The 23227-nt window shown below is 36.9% G+C and overlaps 1 protein-coding gene across 4 annotated transcripts in view; it reads right to left on the bottom strand.

Annotated features, from left to right (window-relative positions):
• LOC149780943 (uncharacterized) overlaps positions 1–23227 on the bottom strand; it is a 161002-nt gene that overhangs the window by 3795 nt on the left and 133980 nt on the right. For 2 of the 4 annotated variants that reach the window (XM_089938045.1, XM_089938046.1), the window contains one exon: positions 1751–1826. In XM_089938045.1, the coding sequence (XP_089794171.1) occupies positions 1751–1826 (76 nt within the window). Of the gene's footprint in view, positions 1–1750; positions 1827–2753; positions 2894–3373; positions 3532–3848; positions 4001–7140; positions 7163–12294; positions 12406–18855; positions 18881–23227 lie in introns of those variants that run through there. The other 2 variants (XM_089938044.1, XM_089938043.1) reach the window with 2 other exon arrangements.

The raw sequence follows: 23227 nt of genomic DNA, 5'->3' as shown, positions 1-23227 counted from the left end.
GATCCAATGATTCTGGAAAGAAGTCACCAGTGGTTTAATTATTGTGAAAATTGCCAGCAGACAAAAAGAATTCGAGCCGTTGAGGTCTAAAGATTTAGCACATGTCGCAGACGAAAATAAACGGATCTATGCACATTCACTATTAACATGACCACTGCTGTTTCAGATCGATCCAGGTAAAATTTTATTGTAGTGTTGTTATGTTAACATAATATAAGATGTAACTGTGTTGGAGATGTTAACATACATCAACACCAGACGATAGTGTACCGACTTACCGGTACACATGCGGATCGGTTATTTTGACAAGAGTACACGAATACATTTTGTATGAGTGCTCATTTCACATTCATATCGTGTTTGTGGATCTTTTGCAGCAACAACCCGGGAAACTCCTATTTGAACAGCAATACGCTCAAAAACGTTTTATAGCTCCAAAATACTTAATCTACGAGTGGGTAACATTATTTTCATCAGTTATACAAGCGCTAAAAATGAAATCACACGCAAAATCGAGTTTAACTGCTGAGGCGATTTGAGAGAAGACAATATTATGTATTCATAGGCAAACTATTTCTCATTTTTATGCCAGTATAATATATTTTAAAGCTGCATTCCATCGAAAAGAAACGAAAACTTAGATAATAACATGACATGATTTAATTTTATCTTTTCTAAGTAAGAAAAAAATCCTTGCGGGATGACAGAAAGCATCAGAAAGACAAAGGATCATTTAACACGTGTGGTATTTTCTAATGCAGGGTTAGTCACACACTTATGATATCGACAAACTGGCTCTTGTAAATGTAAACGACCAAACCATAATTCATTCGAGTTATTACCAACAATACTGTAGACAGCGGACACTGTCTCGCGGAAAAAAGATGTCTTGATCAGACGATAAAATGCCTGGCTATCTAAGCGTCACAGTGAAATAAACCCAGCCAAAAACCAAAACAAGTCTCTGAACATTGTATGTTTACAATTGATGACAAAAAATATAGTTATTAAACCTTTTACGTCACTTAATTTAAACACTTCTACTTTTAAACTCAACACAAAGGATTACAGAAATTTAAATGTGGGCAATCGGAGTATATTTATTTGGTGGGAATATTGCTTTGCAATACTGACTCGAACACGCTTGTAATACCATTTAAAATCGTCCCCTTCAAATGCATTTGTAAAAGTGGCGGTTGGATGCTTATATTTTGGGAAAATATTTTTCCATATTAAAGACAAACATCGTAGCACCTCAAAAATAACCGAAATAATGAACCCCTGTGTTACAGAAACATGAACTAAATATGATTAATCCTTTTGTCCTCATAAAATGTCCATGGAAAAGCTTGACTAGCTCTGTGAATGCTTTAATTATTAGAAGCGTGTTAGATTTAGCTTTATCAAATGTTTTCCTAAGATTTAATAACCTATTATTTTGACGGTGGCTATCACAATCTACCTTTGCACTTCTAAATACTTTCCCTTATGTTTCGTGTTTCGTATTTAGAACGATAACGTTAATGAAACTGAAAAGTTGTGTATCACAAAACTTGTGTATCACAAAACACAAATTATTTTAATTCCTGAAAGTAAATTGTATATTTTGTTGTTGAAGTCACCAACCAATTTTCAATATGTTATTGATCTAATACTTAAAGCTTCATTTGCAGTAATATAATATTAACGGATACTTCTTAATGATTTTCACCCATAATCTTGTGATGTCTCAGATGAAGTAGTTAATTACCCTTCTCGTATCAAATTTTTAGCTTGTCCCTTTGGTCCCTCAGCAAGGCAACTCCTGGCGTAAAATCTGAAATGGTCTGAAAGAAAAACAAGTTAATAAGCCTTAACTTGTACAAAATAGAAACAAGTGTTTGTATATGTATTTTGGATATAATTTCATCGTCCTTAGAAATTCGAATTTCAACCACAGCCCTTTCCTTTAATGCATATATGTCAATCAATCTTTTTTATTTAGCCATAGACCAACTATGAAAAAAGATTTTAAGACAAAACAGTACCGAAAGTGTATATACTTTTTGGTGTAACAATCAATGAGGTAGTTCATCTACCGACGACAGAATGTTTAATGGACATTGATAGACATGGAATACCTCATAAGAAAAGTTTGCATCGACTTCACACTTCCATAAAAATATTTAAATCTCTAAATTACTATCTATCTATTTATCTCTCTCTCACTCTCTCTCTAACTATATATATATATATATATATATATATATATATATATATATATATATATATATATATATATATATATATTTAGTGAACAACAAACAAATACTCCTTTATTTGTTATAATGACGTGTTCATTGTGATAGTCTTAATGCTGGTTTGACATAAACAGACAAACTACATGAATCCTTTTTGAACTGTGATAAACTCTAAGACACTACCACCAATCTAACTCGTACCCTCGACTTTAAACAAGTAACAATGTTACTTAATGACTTTTCAATGACTTATCTTTTGGCCTTGTGGATTACTCTTTATATTTTCCCTACACAATTCTTCCGATTTCAATTTCTCTAAGTAACAACTCACACAAACCTACGGTATATGTCCTTCTGTCTGACGTTGGCTATCTGTATACATACATGAATATTTTATGGGCAACAGATATTTCAAAACACGGAATTCTTAAAACAGGTAATCAATAGATGAAATAATTATTAGTTTGTGACTTCCATTCCCATAGTCTGTGATAATAAGAAAAGAAAGATTACCCGATCCAGATATCGTTAAATTCAAGGGCGTTCCGACTTTTACAGGGCTAGACGTTGTTCGCAAGGTATCATGTTCTTTTATCTCCATCGACAACATTAAAGACACCTGGTGTTCATCCACATACTCGAAACCAGTTTCTCTGATGACGATGTAAATATAAATTAATCAGAAGCCGCAGGCATACTAACCAGCACTCTCACATATACACCCATATCTCTCTCTCTCTCTCTCTCTCTCTCTCTCTCTCTCTCTCTATATATATATATATATATATATATATATATATATATATATATATATATATATATATATATATATATATATATATATAAAACAATTTTATCTAAGCGCCCAACCTTGGTTCTGTGCCGCAAATTATACTAGGTTTAATTCTAAGACTATACTAGGGTGCCTGCAAAGACACACAAGAAGAAAAAATTGATCCAGTAATAACAAATCTTTAACTCTGAAATGGCGTCCTCTTATTATGCATGATCTTTGTAAATTGGTTATGAAATAATTTAACAGATTCGTTCACATATATCACTTTAGAAGACAAGAATGTTCTCCTTGGTATAGTCCTTAGAATCATTATGTATCTGGTATTTAATAGTATTACCCGACTTGTAATGTGGCCTGCAAGATGGTAGAAGATCCCCCGATTGGTACCCCGGTACACTGTAGATCGTATCCTGCCACTCCCTTTCCGCCGAAAACTACATTTTGTCCCAGAGTCTCCTGTTCTTCTTCCATGAGAGTGACTTTAACGGCCATCATCTGAGTTAACAAGTATGTATACAAGCCTTCTGAATCAAGATCTTAACGGGAAAGCAAACGTTTTAGTGGATTATATCATAAATATATTTTTCGAGTTGAGTTTTCAATATAGATAATCGTTAATGTTAAAGAAGTAAATTTTGTACAAACCTAAATTTTATATATATATATATATATATATATATATATATATATATATATATATATATATATATATTCTAATTTCGTATATAAGCATTTATTTGTCATAAGTAAACATTATCTGATGCAGTTATATCTCTTAATAAATTATTTTATGAAGAACTTTGCCCTCTTACCACATTGCATCCATATATTATAAACTTTACTGATCCCCCTGCACCAGTTGTTCGGTTTACCATGCAGGGCCTGTCGTTTTCTCGGGCGTACAATGACCTGTACTGGGTAATGTCATTATTCATCACCTGTATCTCCCCTTTATCGGTGCAAGCTTTAGTAATAAAACAGAAAATAAACCATTGAAATTTGTTAAAAGAAAACGAATCCCTGTCGCAGTTAAATTTCAGTCGATCACTGGTCTGCATTATAGGTCACAGTGAACAGCTTTAAAAATTATGGATTGTAGTCATCAAGATACATCGACACAAACATAACTGCCACTGAAGCCCGCAAACCTGAGGCTAAACTTAATCTAAGTTAAATGTTGATCACAGCGATCTACGTTTGGTGGCATAATTTTGCTCTCATTGAGACACATCAATAAAGTTGTGTGACTTTGTGTATAACCGTGGGCAGCAAAGTTAAATGATTCTGATCAACGAGGCCCCTAGTTTTGACCTAAACGACAATCTTAATCGAAGTCATTGAAGCCTGAAGCGTAGGTCACATTAACCTTTTTTGTTGGCTGGTCTTATACTTACTTCAGCGCAAGTAAAAACTGCATGACTCTGGAGGTAATGAAAACGGACCATAACGTAAAATTTAATTACGATGTCACAGACGGAATGCTGTATGGAACTAATGACGAACAACGTTATCATTATCTCCCATTACACATTCCTCGAGCGACAAAAAACATTGTTTATCGATAACACTACTAACACTAATACCACTCCTACGACTACTACTACTACTAATAATAATAATAAAGAAACATCAGTAGCAGGCACGAGTAGCTAGATGCTGGGCAGCGCGATATTTTTTGGCACGTGCGATATGTTAAGTATACGACTGCTAAAGACTGCTAAAGTTCCTATTGCTACTAGATTCCTATGCGATAGAGAACTGGTCATCATATTCAGCTCAACTGTCAATTATATGTAGACCAAAAAATACTACTATTATCCAATAGTGTTGTCAATACATGCTTTGATAAACCGTATATATGCGACATGGAACAGTACGGACGGAGGTAGAGAACGAACTTTGGGCATGTTGAATAGGTTGAACGTTCGCGTTCGTTCTCTTATTAAATATACCTTTAGACAGGAAAGCTTGACAATATACTTTACGTGTTTCACTGTACATTCATTACAAAACATGTGACATGTAGATAAGTGAAGCCTGCAAGCAACATTGTAAAAGTTACATTTTGCCTTTTAAAACAAATATTGTAGCTGCTGCTGTAAACACAATACAAATAATTCAACGTGTGTCAGACCTTTGATCGTTTTCTAGTATGTATAACAACCTAGTGATTTAAATCAGTTACAGTATTTGCATTGTCAGCTGTACGACATTTTTCAATTGAAAACATCGGGATATGTAATTATAGAACATGCAGGAGAGTATATTCATTTAAATTGGGAAAGCCAAAATTAACCAACCGTTTCAGATTGCAATAGATTGTGAAACTTAACATTATATAATTCAATATCATCTTGACCTGTTTAATACCGCTAGATCGGTGCAAATACTAGAAAAATATTAAGGTTCATGCAGACATGCAGATATTGTTCATATGAACACATCAATTGAAGATTTGATCGTAGTAAATGTTTAAAAAGAAACCAAAGGACAGGGAAAGGGAACGAATAACTAGTATTTTCACTGTCTGCATAATTTTATTACTAAATTCTACATATTATTCGTTCCAAAAGCTTTGATTTATGCTACAAACCTTTGAAAAATAGGTCACTTTGCTTGAAAGAAAGCTATAGCCAAACCATTTTTGCAAAAAGTAAATAAAGGTATGCTGAATGGTAATAGAGGTGCGCATGCTGCAATTCGTTTCATTTTGCTAATCACACACGAACCGATAAATTGTTTGACTTTAAAAAAAGAACAGATTAATTACATATTACATATTTACAAATTCACTGAATCTGGTTGCGTATAGGCATATTCACTGAATCTGATTGAGTATAGGCATATTCACTGAATCTGATTGCGTATATGCATCGCTTTATGTTGAAACGATATATTGATATAAAAACAACACTCACGTTTAATTATCGTACGGCATGTCATAAAATAACTTCCTTAAGTCAAAATAAAATAAAATCATGTTTGGTTTTACAGCAGTGGTACATTCTCTATTTATTAGTGTGCGTCTGCTTGTAATGATTGCATGAAAACAACTGAAAAGTAGGGGCATTTTAGTTCAATCCGTTGATGTCATAAAACATGCCGTTAGTTTGCATTTAGTTTGTCAATTGATAGGTATACTTTTGCCATAATAGTTTTGTAGCTGTTAGTAAGTTTTACAATGATTTAATAATAATTGTAAGAAAGATATGCGAGGGTACAAGATCAGCTAAACGATGTCACAGGTTGTATTGTAATTCCTCAGAGCGTTGATAAAGTTGAAAATCCACAGGAACATGTATCCTTAAGTAATTTATCTAGAGAGAGACTACTTTTTTCCCCCGCGTTTTTGGTAATCAATATATATATATATATATATATATATATATATATATATATATATATATATATATATATATGATAAGGGACAGAACGCATACTTAACAACTCGCCCTTGCAGCCTGAATTAATTTGCTTTGATGCATGGTGTTCAAATTATGAGGGGAAACATATGCGTTGTTATTGATGTTGTCATTCTCTATTTCGTAGTTTTAGTTTGTTATTTGTCTTTGTTGAGAATACTGAACATTATTACTTTTTTACAGTAGAATTTGTCAAGGAGATGAAGCGTTCTTTGGTATGATGTGACGAATCGTCGTTGAAGTCATTTTCTACTCTTTCGTGTAACTCAAGTGCAACAGTACATCAGGGTGGGTATCAATCTCATATGAGGAAAATAAATTACTGACATTATCGCATTATGAACCAGAAGAATATACCTTCAAACCACATGGCCGGTGTGTTCAATATTCATTTTTTGTCTAACTTATGTGCATTATTAAAAATATTATGATTATTCACTTTTTTTTTCTGGTGCTTCCGCTAAAATGATAAAAGCAAAATCAACAGCAGTAAAAACATCAATAATAATAATAATAATCATAATAATAATAAACAACATAATAATGTGATGATCATGATGATGATGAATATGATAATAATAATAGTAATAATAATACACCATTTCATTCGAAATACCACTTTAATATATCGAATTGTGTTTGCTGGTGTATCTGTTTCTGCTTGCACAATAATCGTGATTACCGTACATTATCCGTTCAGGAGGCTGAAAGAAAAAAGAAAGAAAACATATAACAAATACTATCAACCACAGGGTATTAAGTATATCTGGGTTTTTTTTCTTCTTCTCATAATTTATAATATAGTTATATTTAAATCATTTGGGTATATTACATTTATGTTATCATTCTTTAGATTTAGTTGCTGGCTTGTGTTAGAGTACAAGTATATGTACAATACTTGTAGAATTTAATTAATAAATAACGGCCTATTGCCAAGGTCAGATCAACATCTATTTCGGTCAAAGTACGTCATGAATTAGTTTAAATGAACGTCGCGTAAAGATCGGGTGATGATAGGAGTACGTCTGCCATTTAGCGATAGCATGCAAGCCCTAGATGGTGATTGGTTTAACAAATAGAGAAGGTGAGCTCATGGCTGTTCATTTATTTCGCAATAAAATATTTTAAATGTTCGATAATATTTTCTGTGTTTCAAGTCTGTTGATTTGTTGTACATATAAATGCTATATAAGATAATTAAACCAATAAAGTTAGGATTCTTAAGTTCATATGTCAGGTGTGTGTGTGTGTGTGTGTGTGTGAGAGAGAGAGAGAGAGAGAGAGAGAGAGAGAGAGAGAGAGAGACTGATATTTATTTACAATTTGTTCATTGGACTTGCATATTGAAAAACATTTATTTTAAAGTAGACAGTATCTATATGATTATGTAAAATTATTCAAGGTCTTTTGTAATAGTATACTTTTGTGGAATTTACCTTGAACTAAACGGATTTGTATTTAGAACTTGGAATCTTCAATGGTGTTAACCTTGGCACACAAGCCCTTTAACGTAACAATAGTTTGATGTGATAATGATATTCAAGGTATATTGGTACTTTAATGCGTTTTTTGATATTTAGCTCTGCACTTGTCATAACTGACTCTGACAAAGTATATATATATATATATATATATATATATATATATATATATATATATATATATATATATATATATATATATATAGGCGGGCTTCTGGCGCCTCAAAACCAGATGCTTCGGGCAGATGGGGCTCGTTAACCTTGGTTGGTCGCCCATCTAGGAGAAGGTAAACTCCGATTTCAAACCTTCGCTGCCTTGCGACTATACCCTCTCAGGGAAAGGCTAAGGGAGTAAACCCTAACAGAAAATCCGGAGTCGGAGTCCCTAAGGTGACTTGGCATTGATTTCAGTGTCTTCTCGGCAACTCCTGCGACGCAGCTGGTGCCATGGCATATCGGCTTGTCCTTTCCCTTGGATGCATCAGCTGCGTGGAGAGGGGGGATCATCTGCATGGGCAACAGTTGATTCTCCATATCACCCTGCCCAGGTTTGCGCCCTGGAGAGGACACTCCAGCTTCGCTCCATAGCGTCGACACAACACGGGAAGCAGCAGTTTACCGGTTATAAGTCACAGCTCGATTGGCGTGGAGCCAGACGCCAGGGGTTGCTTCCGACGGTGGGAGAGACCAACATGTTTCACTGGACAGCTACCGCCCGCCTCAAACTGGGCAGCCCCCGCCAATAAGGTGCCGTCCCGCCACAGTTCGCCTACCTTGCTGGGTGCGTAAGGCTTAAGGTACACGAGTACCTGACAAGCGGACTGCAACTACTGCACCAAGAAATAACAAAATAAAAATAAAAAAGAAGACTTCAATCCTCAAGCTAGGTACCTGGAATGTCCGGACCATGCTGACTGGGCTTTCAGATGATCTCCAGACAATCAGTGATGTTCGTAAGACTTCAGTCATCAACGACGAACTTGCAAGGCTCCAGGTCGACATCGCCTCACTACAGGAGACACGACTACCAGATTCTGGGTCCCTCAGAGAAAAGAACTACAGAGTCTTCTGGCAAGGAAAGAGTACAGATGAAGCCAGAGAGTTTGGTGTTGGATTCCCTGTCAGGAACATTCTGCTGGGAATGATAGAACCCTGCCAACAAGGAAATGAAAGACTGCTATCCCTCCGCCTCCACACGACAAACGAGCCTGTCAACCTGATCAGTGTTTACGCTCCCACACTAAGATCCGCCACAGATACCAAAGATGAGTTTTATGATGAGTTAAACTCGCTCATCGACAAAATTCCCAAGAAAGAGAACTTGATTTTGCTGGGCGACTTCAATGCTAGGGCGGGTGCCGATCATAACTCTTGGCCCTCCTGTCTTGGCAAGTTTGGCGTTGGGAAGATGAATGAGAATGGGCAGCGCCTTCTAGAGACGTGCTCGTACCACGAACTCAACATCACCAATTCATTCTTTCAGACAAAGCCTCAGCACAAAGTGTCTTGGAGGCATCCCCGGTCTAAACACTGGCACCAGCTGGACTTGATCATTACAAGACGGTCAGCCATGAAGGGTGTGCTTCTTACCCGTACCTTCCACAGTGCTGACTGCGACACCGACCACTCGCTGGTGTGCCGCAAAATGAAGCTTTATCCAAAGAAGATCCACCGGTCTAGGCAAGAGGGTCAACCACGCATTGATGTGAGCAAGACATCATATCCAGACAAGGCTGAGGAATTCACATATGCTCTTTCCAAGATGTTTGACTCAGAACCCCCCAAAGGCAGTGCCAAAGAAAGATGGGATTACATCAGAGAGACTGTATACAGCACAGCCACACGGATCTTTGGTAAGAAGCAATCAAAGAACAATGACTGGTTTGAGGCTAACTCTGCCACACTCATGCCAGCCATAGAAGAGCGTCGCAGTGCTTACCTATAATACAAGCGACCCCCCTGTCAGAAGACACTACAGGCATACAGGTCTACCAGAAGCAAAGTGCAGAGATTAGCACGGCAGTGTGCCAATGAATACTGGCTTCAGCTCTGTCAGAGTATCCAGTCAGCAGCAGATATTGGAAACATCAGAGGCATGTACGATGGCATAAAGAAAGCAATGGGTCCCACGAAGAAACTGACAGCACCACTGAAGTCTGCCGCAGGCGATACCATCCACAACAAGGGCAAGCAGTTGGAGCGTTGGGTGGAATACTACTCCGAACTGTACTCCAAAGAGAACCACGTGAACAACGATGCCCTCAACGCCATTGAAAACCTCCCTCTGATGGCTGAACTGGATGAGAAACCTACTGCAGACGAACTAAAGAAGGCCTTAGAGAAACTGTCACTAGGTAAAGCCCCAGGGAAGGATGGCATCACAGCAGAACTCATCAAGTGTGGATGTAGCGTGCTTCTCACACACCTGCACGACCTCCTCTGCCAGTGCTGGGACGAGGGGGCAGTGCCTCAGGACATGACAGATGCTAACATCATAACCCTGTACAAGAACAAGGGCGACAGAAGCGACTGCAACAACTACAGGGGCATATCACTTCTCAGCATCGTGGGTAAAGTTTTCGCACGCGTCATCCTGAACAGACTGCAGACGCTTGCTGACAGAGTTTACCCAGAGTCGCAGTGCGGGTTCCGCGCAGAGAGGTCCACAATCGACATGATCTTCTCTGTCAGGCAACTGCAGGAAAAATGCAGAGAACAACACAGACCCCTCTTCCTGGCCTTTATAGACCTCACCAAGGCATTCGATCTGGTCAGCAGAGATGGACTCTTCGCAATCCTGGCGAAAATTGGTTGCCCTCCAAAGCTGCTAAGCATGATCCAGTCCTTCCACGATGACATGAAAGGCACAGTGCAGTACGATGGCTCAACATCCGACCCCTTTGACATCCGCAGTGGAGTTAAACAGGGCTGTGTCCTTGCCCCCACGCTCTTCGGCATCTTCTTCGCAGTCCTGCTCAAGCACACCTCTGGGAAGTCCACAGAAGGGATTTACCTGCACACACGATCAGACGGCAGACTGTTCAACCTGGCACGACTGAAGGCAAAGAGCAAAGTGCGTGAAGTAACCATCAGGGACATGCTCTTCGCAGGCGATGCTGCTCTAGCCACCCACACAGAAGCTAAGCTTCAGCGGCTGATGGGCTGCTTTGCTAAAGCATGTGATGAGTTTGGGTTAACCATAAGCCTAAAGAAAACAAACGTGATGGTTCAGAACGCGGACCCCCCAAGCATCATCATCAACAACTACGAGCTTGAGGTGGTGAGTCAGTTCATGTATCTCGGCTCTACCATCATCAACAACCTCTCGCTCGATGCTGAGCTCAACAAGCGGATCGGAAAGGCATCAACAACTCTCTCCAGGTTGTCGCAAACAGTGTGGAACAACAGCATGCTGACCATGAACACTAAAATCACCGTGTACCGTGCATGCGTGCTAAGCACTCTCATGTATGCCAGTGAAACCTGGACTCTGTACACCTCACAAGAGAAAAGACTGAGCGCCTTTCACATGCGATGCCTTCGACGCATACTCAAGATCACGTGGAGCGATCGAGTAACAAACAACGAGGTGCTCGAGCGTGCCAAGATTCCCAGCATGATCACACTCCTCCGCCAACGCCGCATCAGATGGCTGGGCCATGTACGTCGGATGGTTGACGGACGGATCCCCAAAGACATTCTTTATTCGGAACTCGCCTCTGGCAAAAGGTCGATCGGACGGCCACATCTCCGCTTCAAGGATGTCTGTAAGCATGACATGAAAGCCCTTGATATTGATGTACTGGGAAGAGCTTGCTGGCGACATGCTCTGATCACTGGTCTGAAAGCCGGAGAGGACAAGCAACGCTTGCTAGCTGATGAAAGACGATCGCAGAGGAAGAAGAAGCAGCTTCAACCAACACCTGACACAACCTTCAAGTGCAGCAAGTGCAGCAGGGACTGCCACTCCCGCATTGGACTACTTAGCCACAGCAGATGCTGCACAACCACCAACCAGGACATCTCTCATGGGCGCAGTTCCATCGTCTCTCGAGACTAACGGATGCCAACAATATATATATATATATATATATATATATATATATATATATATATATATATATATATATATATATTTTAAATTACTCAAGATTATCAATTAGGAGTATGTACGTTATATTTTCACAGATTGTCCAACATAGTTTCTGTTTGTGTTAATACTGTGTGATTCATCTTATTCTCTCTTCATAAAAAAACAGAAGGTACCTATTTAGGTTTTGTCATAAAACTTATAAATTGACATCCTAAACTACAGGAAATACATTCAATTAAAACCAAAAGCGCAAATCACTTACAGATCCAAAAGACACCCCAATCAGAAGAACTGGCAGTAGAAGCTGCAATATTATTGTTCTTTCCATCCTTATTCTCTCTGAGTTTTCGTACTGTAAATTCTTTTGTTAAAACTGGATTCACATGAAAAAGGAACAAATGTGATTCAAATTTTGATTGACATACACCAACTCGCTTCAAACTAGTTTTTGCATGTTTGTTTCAAATAACTTTGTATTTGTAATCTGATCAGAACGTCCTTTTAAACTGAATTATATTGTGTAGTAGGGGTTGCTGAGAATGACACAGTACAATGTCTATTTCTTAGGGTCATGTGTTCTAGGATAATAACACCCTGGTCAATAACCACTATGTTAAATACACCCTCCACAGCACAATAATCCCAATGATTCTCCCTCGACCTGCCCAAAAAAAAAATTAAAAAAATACAAAATTTAAACAAAACATTTTATTATAGAAAACATAATAAAATTATTTACTATGTTCTGAACACATTTGTATCATTATTAATACATTTGCTCCTAAAGTTTCTATGGACATACGGTTACCAAGAAAAATATTGCAGAAAAAAAAACATGCACACTGTTATTTTCTTAGGATTTTAGATTGTGTTGGTTTCCATTAGTTTATGCTCTCTATTTCGTCTAGTTATTTGTACACTTATCAGTCTTCCCAAACTATTCGAATTTATACTGTATTACAAATTCGAGAAGACTTCAAATGAACGACTGATTACAGAGATCCTTAAAGCCAAGAAACATTCAGGTACATATGGTATAAATATTCAAAGATTCTTGTAAAAAATTATTCGAGTTAAAGTGTAGAATATAACAGGATATGAATGCAAATAATATAAGCAGGCAAAGGTAACGATACATTCGTTACGAAGGTTATTTGCAGGTTAAGCAGCAGAATTATGCAACGAAGAGTTCGAGAAATGCCGTGTTAGTGGAGAACTCAAGGGTAAGATAAAAGCTAAAGGTCATAAAGTGATTGGTCGTTTGCACGAATACAACTATGCTGCTTGCTGCGAGAATATGAATGTAAACAAGCACTGGAAGGATGTGTGATGTGATTTGGGTTTTTAACGTAGCTTTAACAATTTTTCAGTCATATCGCAACAATTTCTGCAATCTGGCAGTTTATAGTGATGTCTAGCACTGGGGAATCATGCCGCAGACATGTAGCATCATGTCCCACCCAAACACAATATTCTGACACCAGGTCAACCAGTCTAACACTAACCTCTTAATGCTGAACGCAGGCGAGGCAGCTGTTAGTACCATTTTTGTAAGTCTTTGGTTTGACTTGGTCGGGGATCGAACCCACGACCTCCCGCATCCGAGGCGGACGCTGTAACCACTAGGCCACCGGAGCGGTCACAGGAAGGAACAGGCACGTGTTTCGATGGAACTTTCTCAGCACTTCATACTAAACAGAGTTGAAAATGTGCTTCCTGTAGCTTCAGCTCTGTTGCTAATCATGCCTACTGTTCCACGGACCCTCAGAGAGTAGAGGCAAGCTGCGAGAAATCCTCTTCCTGTTCCAAATAAAATTCAGAATCTAGTTATTTCAGTAGAATACAAGGATTCTTGAGCTGGACCACCCCGGGTTGTAATCTTTTCTAATTTTCAGCTACTTTTCATCTTCCCAAACTGCTTCGTTGGTGGCACATTAACAACCGCGCCGAGGGCGCTGTCGGGTTAAAATCCATTGGGATTATAATGCATGGGGGTATTAGCATAGTGGGTTTACACTAGGGGGTTATTGGCCAGAGAGTTTATGACCTAAGGGTTATTGGCCGTTCGCCAGATTCGTGACATTCATTTTTCATTTCATGGGTACAAGAAAAAGGCAGTCATGAAATCGGTAAACATTTGTAATACCATTGCATGTCAGAAATGTTTAATAGCAAAGTGAACCCTTGACAAAATTATGCGCCCACTCAGCTAAACAAGCTGAATACGCAGCTGATTCAATACCACTTGTTTACATATAACAGACGTTTGGTTAATACATAATGTTCCATTAAAAGGTCTCAACGTCTGTACTTAATCAGCTCCAACTTTTCGCCGTCTGTAACATTTTAATTACATTATTTTTGAGGTAAGTAATTCAGTAGTAAAGTCCACATTACCTAAAGTTTTTCAAACATAGATGAATAGCAATTATTTTTTCGTAGTTTACAAATAATCATTATATGAAATTTTTAGCTGACCTTTGATTCAAATGTGATACGGTTTCTAATATTTGGACGAGCTGGGTTTGATTTATTTCATTTTTAACAAGCTTTATAACAAGTTAACTTTGCATTATAATATTTTGAAATGTGTTTTTCAATCATGGTGCTACTATATTTTTCGGGTGTTAAAGCATCTGTTGGAGCTCTAAACTGAGCTAAGTCATCATAAATATATTGATAGTGTGTCCCAGTTTTTCGTTATTGCAGCGATAATGTTTTACTTTCTCGTTGCATCAAAAATCAAACCGTTGTTGTAGTTCCCAGTACTGTTCACATTGCCGTCAGACTGCAATGGGTTTTAGAACAGCAGGTCTATGCACTTTGTTTGCGTAGGTGTTCGGTATGCTTAGCATACATATCTTGCAAGATGCTTGCTGGGGAGATTATTCTCACTACTCAAAAACCTGGTTAAACCAAACCGTAATGTTTGGCACTACCATGAACGCTGGCGGTCCCTCTTGCGTTACGACTATCTTCGATTTCTTCTTCTATTAACTCATTTCCTTGAAGCGGCATTTTTACGAAGGTCAAAAACAATTAGTTTAAATTATCGAGAAAATGTTACCTTGCTATTAATGATAATTATTGGTAAGCTCCATAACTGCAGTGATATCTTTGCATTCTCTAATACACCTGATAATCTTAACGTTACCGGGAACGATCATTAATAAATTAACGGTAACGACTATTAATTCATTACCGTGTATTTTCAGCCCCAAGCGTGTTCTCCGCCACGGTTGCAACTTATTTCAGCGGCAGATTAATGACGACGCCATTATGAACTGTGATGTATATGTTTAACGTCAATTGCTTTCAGTTTTGGACATTATATACTGTGTACATCATATTGCTCTTAATTCATCGTACTTCAGTTAAGAGAGCCGCCGTCAACAAAGTAAATTTCTATACGAAAAGAGCTGCGTCACTAAAAGCAACTCTGAGCTTCCAATTATCCAGGTGTTTATGGACTTCGATTAGTGTATTTCTACCCTTTTTTTACGTTAATAACGATAAAGGTTGTAAGCCCCATAAAAATAACTATCACGTCACAATGCTATCGTCGCACACCTGCTTCACGGAGATCTATGCCAAACACCATATAACCCTGGAACATCCCGCAAAACAAGCTTAATCGAAAATACTAAGAATAAATGAATCGGGTTTGCATACATGCATGCGAAAAACAAACAGGCCTACCTGTGAGGTAAATGGTGGGAACACCTTGATTACTGCTAGATGATTACTTTCTGTGAGTTACATACATTAAATCCCAACTCTTTCATATTATAAACAATACCCATGCACCATATTAATAACGCCAACATCGCTACATAAATGATGTGTCCTACCGCGCAATAAAGTTTGATTGCAAATGGTGTTACGTATGGATAGCGATGACATGATTAAAGTTTTGAAATATTTGGATGCGTTAAATATTTAAGATGTGTTTTAAAGCTGTGTTGCAAGGATTAGCTTTGATCAGAGTGATAAGTACAAGTTTCGTTTGATCATCATTTGTTTCAGAGAAGTCAGTAAATTACCAAAAATTATATAATGCAAGTCAAAGGAAATAAATGTATTACTTCAAGTACAACTTGTGTCAAATGATGGCCTCGTGAAAGTTTGAACACAATTTAATATGACTTTCATTAATGTTTTATTAAAATAGTTCTTGTAAGTAATAGTTTTATTGTCTATTATATTTACCCGTCGACGCTCTAAACTAGCAGACATGAGTGTTTCCGTCTCATGAAAAGGAACATCAATCAAAAACTTCAACCAATTTAAATGTTTGATATTTCTGCATGTTGTGTTTTAGCTATATGCATGCTGACACAGAAGAATGAAAATACAGTTATAATAATCATTTAAATCTTAATGTGTCTTCTGGAAAATATTTAATTGCATCTGCGAAATAAATTGCAAGTTTGAAGAAACATTGACTCTGGGGTAACTTTATTATTTCTGATTACCTAAAGCTATATCAAACAAAAATGTATTAATCATTGCACACCTCTCTCAAAATAAGAACTATAACGGGAAGAGCAGTTTCCTACTAGACCCTAGGTAATATAGTATACGGCATCTGTGAAGTAAATTTTCAATAAAATTATGCAGAACGTTTCTTGATGGCACAAACATACAAACGTCAGAGTGTTACTCAGGTATTGATGATCAACGCATGAAATATTGACTCAACAGTACCTATATTATCTCTCGTGACAAGAAGCGTTGTAAAGAAACATGATCTTACTTCCAAAGGGTGCCGTAATTCTCCTACTTGAGTGGGTAAGTATTCTAAGATACTCATCTTTACAAATTAAAAACATTTCACCTCTGCATGCGCAGTTTCGTCTCTCAGGCTCGACAAGCGTGGGTATGTTAGAAAACTTGCCAGTAGCTTCCTGTTAGTCGTGGTTCTTCCCGGGATATTCCCGCATCCTTCCACCACCGGAAATACTGGCCGCATGTATAGCCTATCATGTGTTGAAAGATGGCATGAAACCCACAATAACAACAAGAGTTAAGTAGTATAATGTACCGCTGATAGTAAGTCAACCATAAAAGCACACGGGCCATATCTCCAAATCGGGAATGATTTGCTCAGAACCTAATTCTGTCGATGCATTGACTTGGAAATACTACTTTTGATGTACATGAAACGAACAAAACCATAAACAGAATTGTTAGAACAAAAGCGTAAGCTATGTAAGTATTGTAAATTACGATCTCTTTGTATGATAGGAAAATTATGATGTTGGCTTAAGAGGAGTGAAGATCTGATGAGAAGAATAGAATATTACAATTTATTGATTATTTTCAGCCAGGTTTATTAGGAGAACTTTGTTGCATATATTAATTTAGCTCAGAGGGTTAAATGGGGATACAATACGTTGACCTTCGGTCCAAAAAGTTATAATCTATACCATAGTTGCTTTAAAACAGCATATTAATTTGTAAATGAGAAAATCAATGAAAAAGTTGGAAATTTTAAAGAAAATATTAGATTCAATATCTCATTTGTCAGTCTTTCGGATAGGAAGCCGTTTTATTGTTTTATGAAAAGAAGTACAATTTATAAATTATATAACTACAAATGAATGGCAATTTTACATTTCTTACTTCTAATAGCTTCCTACATAATAAACATTACTCACTCTTACAGCATGCATTTGCTTATGAAATTTTACATCCTTGTTTACAACAATGTACATCAAAACTTCACTACGTCATGCAGTTGTATCCAAGGAATACACTCCGATTAAACCTAGAACCAGATCAATGCTATGCTCTCTCTATACGTGAACTGACTTGCACATTTAAATCACGTGACATTATCGATCGTGTCAAGATATGGTGTTGTCAGTGCAATGGTACGTTTCCGATTCACCTTTGACCTCTTTTCTGAAGACTCCTAGACCTATCAATATATACTTACCTGACCAAGACTACCCATTTGTCCATTTTATCATCGAAACTTTGTCCGTTTACATCCAGCATTAGTAGCTATTCACCAGCAGGGTCCATCTAAACTGTCTTGTCATAATTCAGTCTATGTCTATTTTCTAAACGACAAAATTTCTCAAGCGCTAACACAGGTACAAGTTTCAAAATTTTTGCGAAACGTGGATTTGATTAGTTGTTTATATGTTGTTTCCTGCTTCAAAATTCCTTTTAGTTTAAGACACTTAGAAATATAATATTGAATATACGTAGAAAGTCATTTCATTACTTATATGATGTAAATAACAGAGAGTTATCCATATATTTTGGAGCAGAAATTTATTTCAAAGAAGTTAGATGATGGAACGCTGGACTTATGTAATACAAAAGTTCAATTTTAACTGCCACCTCTTGCAAAGATGAAGCACAAGATTGTTTAAATTACATTCGTGCAACATTTTGTGATAGTCCGGCATAAGGTAGAAATGGTTTTCAGACTGGTATCACTTAAAGTGTTTCAAGGTTGTGTTAGGACCGGTCGGCCTGGTGTCAGGATAATGTGACTTGGTGGGACATCATGTTATATGTCTGCGGCATGATGCCTCAATGCTAGACATTACTATAAACAGTCACACTGCAGACATCGTAGCGATATGACTGAAAAATTGTTAAAGCTACGTTTTAGGCCCAAATGTCTGAAAAATAACTATTTCCATTTAAAATTTAAGACGTAATATATTTATTCAGACTTTAAATTTACGTAAAAGGCTGTTACATTTTGTATTATCAATAGAAGTAAAATATAAATAACTCCAAAAGGTACGTTAAATAGTATTAGTATTGAAATGCCACAGTAGACAAAAATCAATGGACATACCTCGCTCTTAATGCTGGTCCCTGTTAATTTAATTTTGCATCCTTGTTCTCAAATATATATCAGATTTATATGACGTCATGTTCTGACCAATAATTGTCATCCAATGAAAAATTTCGGAGAAAACATGCCATCATATGAATGCCGTGTTCTATTGCATAAACTGAATTGTGCAAATATAGTTAAGAGATAGTGTCAATAATTTCAAGATACATTGTCTTAAGTTGTCAATGCAACGAAACGATTCTTAACTACCCTTGTATGATATATGTAATGAGTTATTAAAATATATCAATGACAGAACATAAACACACTATTGCTACACAGTCGATATATACTTTTTAAACTGATCTAATTTCCCATTTAGTAGCTATATTTGTGAAAGTTCATTGTCCCAGAAGTATTGTAAATTTAATTTTTGGAACAACTTCATTTGATCTATGTATAAATCCAACCATTAATCGATTTCGCACATAATGGGGGAAAATGCTTTAAAATATACAATAAACGGAAAATATGTGCATTTTGAGTAGATATAAGGAAATATTCCTCATAAACTTAAGTAGATCTTTTCGTCTAAAAACTGAAGTGGAAACATCGTGTCGTGTCACTTCGCCACTCATAACAATATAAAGTTCTCCATAGCACGTGAACTATTTCTTTACATCTACTAAAGGAAAGTGAATATCGTTTACATATTCTTTATACGTACAAATATGACAAAGACTACGTAAATATCCATGAGAACTTTGTTTCTGTATCTTAATCGGTAGAACAAAGGGTCTCTTTATGTTGGTTCATCAATTCACAGTAAAGGTTACTTTCATACAAACATATTTACAAAAGCTAATAAAGGTTAATATTTTCAATGTATTGCGTCACTTGAGATTGATTCTCTTCTTCTTAGCTCATTATGAAAATTATTTTACGTAAGAAGGGAAAATTATCCTACAGGAAACCCTTTGAAACTCTTCAATTACTTACATTGTGTTCACTCATACAAATCGGAGACTTTGTACATACATCCAACGACGGCGTTCTAAACAATATCAATTTTCTGCAACATTCATTACAGATAGTAAGAAACACAGACTCTGTAGTGACTTTATTATAATCAGTGATGTGCACGTTGGGAAAAGGAAACTGAAAATATCTTCGTTGTCACGGAATTGTGTACGAGTTATATCAATATGTATATGTTGTCAAAAATGTACTCGGGTTTCGTTGCCGCGTACAGCGTCACCCGAGGGTGGTATATTTTTTTGGCTCTAGTTATTTCGAAATCCTGAGCGAAACTCAGACCCCTACACGTGCAAATTGCCTGCAGCGGGAAACCTAAGTACCTATCTGGCATATCTGTCACAGCTAGTGCACATATAGAGCAAATTCTCTATAACCAAATTACATTACGCAGAGTCTTGTCAGGAAGCTTACCCCTTTACGGAAGCAAATCTCCAGCTGTAGAGCTGCCTTATGCCATGCCTTGTATATGGTTTGATGTGGAGTCACCAGCTGTAGAGCTGCTTTATACATGCCTACCATGCCTTATACATCGTTTGATGTGGAGTCACAGAACTCTGTGGGGTTTCGTATGACGTATACGCTGTGTTATGGTGACGTTGGATCGGAAGAGTGGACTGGTTTTCTCGATTCGAGGGACCAGGGCTTCGCGACCATCGGGTCTGTGATGTGAGGGCTCTCGAGGGATCCTTCACTAGACTGAGAGGAGCGGTCCATGCGTAGGTGCTTCTCTGGCCATTGACTATAGCGCGTGGAACCGGAGTTACATCTTGGACGTCAAATGGGCGCCACGATAGTTATATATAGTGTTCCATGTTATTTCCACTACTGAATTTCATAATTTCATTCATTCATATTGCTATATCGTTATGTGAACGATCGATAGGTTCGTAATTTCATTCATTCCTATTGCTATATTGTTGTGTGAACGATCGATAGGTTCGTAATTACATTCAAATTTACATTCTTTTCAATAGCGTTTTATGAACGATACATCCAAATTTACATTCTTTTCTAAATCGTTATTTGAATGATACATTCAAGACTTTCTTTATATTGGGGTGTAGATCACTTTTATTTTGTTCATCGGTGATAGGAATTCACGTTTGTTTTGAAATTCCATTTGTTAGATTCATGTTTTGAGTTTTTTCTCGTTGAGTTAATTGTTGTTGATAGTTCCATGTTAGGAACTTTATAATTTTCCTTATCTTTTTGTTTATAATGGTGTCAGATTTGTTAATATTTAAATTGCGTTTATAAATAAACATCTTGTAAACGCAGTTGCTTTTGGTGTCTTCCCTAATCCAGTCCCAACCCGGCTTCATCCTGTGACATTCGTTCCCTTTACAAGGGGAGCTTGAATTGACTCAATATATATGTTAGAATATGATAGTTTGCAGAAACTGTGACTGCAAATGATAAATAAATAACTAGGACCTTATTGGAAAAGAGTTAATTAATGGCTAGTCCTATCGTTGTCCAGAACATTCACATTACTAAATTGGTAGCCATCAGAACAATCTTCTTCCCATCTACCCTTGATGAACTTCACTGGCCCATTTAGCAGCCAGAATATATGTGTACAATTACACAATTTACTATTTAGTCTTAACGCATGCAAATTAATAGGTATATATCGTTCAGCTCAAAAATATGTAATGTTACCTTTTATTTTAATTTACATTATGAATGGTCTCTAATTTTGAACAATCTACACATTTTATAATTGATAGCAAATAGGAAAGAAGATGGTTACCTTGCAAACCTCCCAGAGTGTAGAGTTCACTTAGTGTTCGATGTCTTACACTATCTACAGATCGAAACTGAGCGGTTACGTAGTGAGATCCAAGGGATGTGCACTTGTCCCCATTTTCGGACCAGTGGCATACGATTGGGAAATATTCGCCCATCCATTAATACGCTTATTTAAGTTAGAGGGTATTTATGTAAATTCAATCAATTGATTACTGATCGGCAATTGAAATTGTATCCAAATTAATTTGAAAGATTTGATACACAATATTGCATTGTTCCACAATATCAATTAGTCTTGTACCTTGCTACTTCACCGATAAGACAACATTTGCCCTTACCTGTGATAGAAAGCTAAATTCATGCATGTATGTGTAGGCTACTAGCCTTATAGCTAAAATGTTGAAAGGTTTTGTACACTAACTCAAACATTGAACATGTGCAAGCGAAAACTTATAGAAAAGCACTACGTATACACTATATTGAACGTCTGCGTCATATAGTCTCCCAAGATAGAACTGCAAAGTGACAAATCAGATGTATCAACCTTAAGAAATTCACAATGAATTTCTTAACTTTTTACAGTAAAAAAAAGCGGAGAGCATGTGGTAATTTAACTGGCTGAATCATATCAGATAAACTCCGTCTAAAGCTATCGATTTGGTAGCAATCTTATCTGACGTCTTTAGAAGCGGTTTGCACACAAATCTACGCCTCTAAATTAATATGCCTGAAAAAAGTCTATTTCAAGCAGTTTTCCAAAGTAACATAACAAGGCAACATACTCTCTGTATATACAGTATATGGAAACATTGTCACGTGGGTTCATCTACTCATCCAAAATTGAACATTAACTTGTTATTTTAAAATGTACCGCATGTATAGGTTTTACCAAAATCTATAATTTCCTGCACGTTAACTGTCGTTACAAAACTTCCAGATGAAACGTAATGATAGTTATCGACCGTTGCTATGGTGGGTAGGTAATAAGATGGATCAAATGTATTGTGCTTGACAGCCAAACATACAAAAACGTATGCCCGTGACTGAAAGCATTAGGGAACAGCTGATCAACTTGGTAGAGTAGAAACGATATTCTAGTAATAGGATGTTCACGCATTCCGTTATATGCTCTTAAAATATCAACTTGGTTGTCCCATGTCTATATCCTAAAGGAATTAATAGTAGTTCAATTTTAGCGGAAAAACGACTATTTGAGAATCAAATGTGAGGTCAGAAGCACATGTGTATCATTTCATATTGTAATAATATTTAGACACCAACTGCGATGTTTCGTTCATCAAATGCTGATCATGCTATATGTTATGTTTCCTAACTTGGGAAACATTAGACCAAAAGGAGGCCTTAAAGTACATACCACTTTATATAAAACTCTTATCAACTCTTCAGCCTCTTACTGTATTAATTCAGTTGTTATTACTATTTATTGAAATCTCTATAAAAAAAATCGAGAGTTTGTTTTCTCTGACTTTTCCTAGATGTTTGCTAAGTAATGAAAATGGTACCTGCATTCAGTAGAAGCTGTATAGAAACTAGAATAATGAGTGAACTCAGCTCATGGCCTTTTACACATTTGACAAGA

This window comes from Sinohyriopsis cumingii, chromosome 16, assembly GCF_028554795.1.
Source record: "Sinohyriopsis cumingii isolate HCF-2022 chromosome 16, ASM2855479v2, whole genome shotgun sequence".
Lineage (NCBI taxonomy): Eukaryota > Metazoa > Mollusca > Bivalvia > Unionida > Unionidae > Sinohyriopsis > Sinohyriopsis cumingii.
This window is presented reverse-complemented; position numbering and strand designations above follow the sequence as displayed.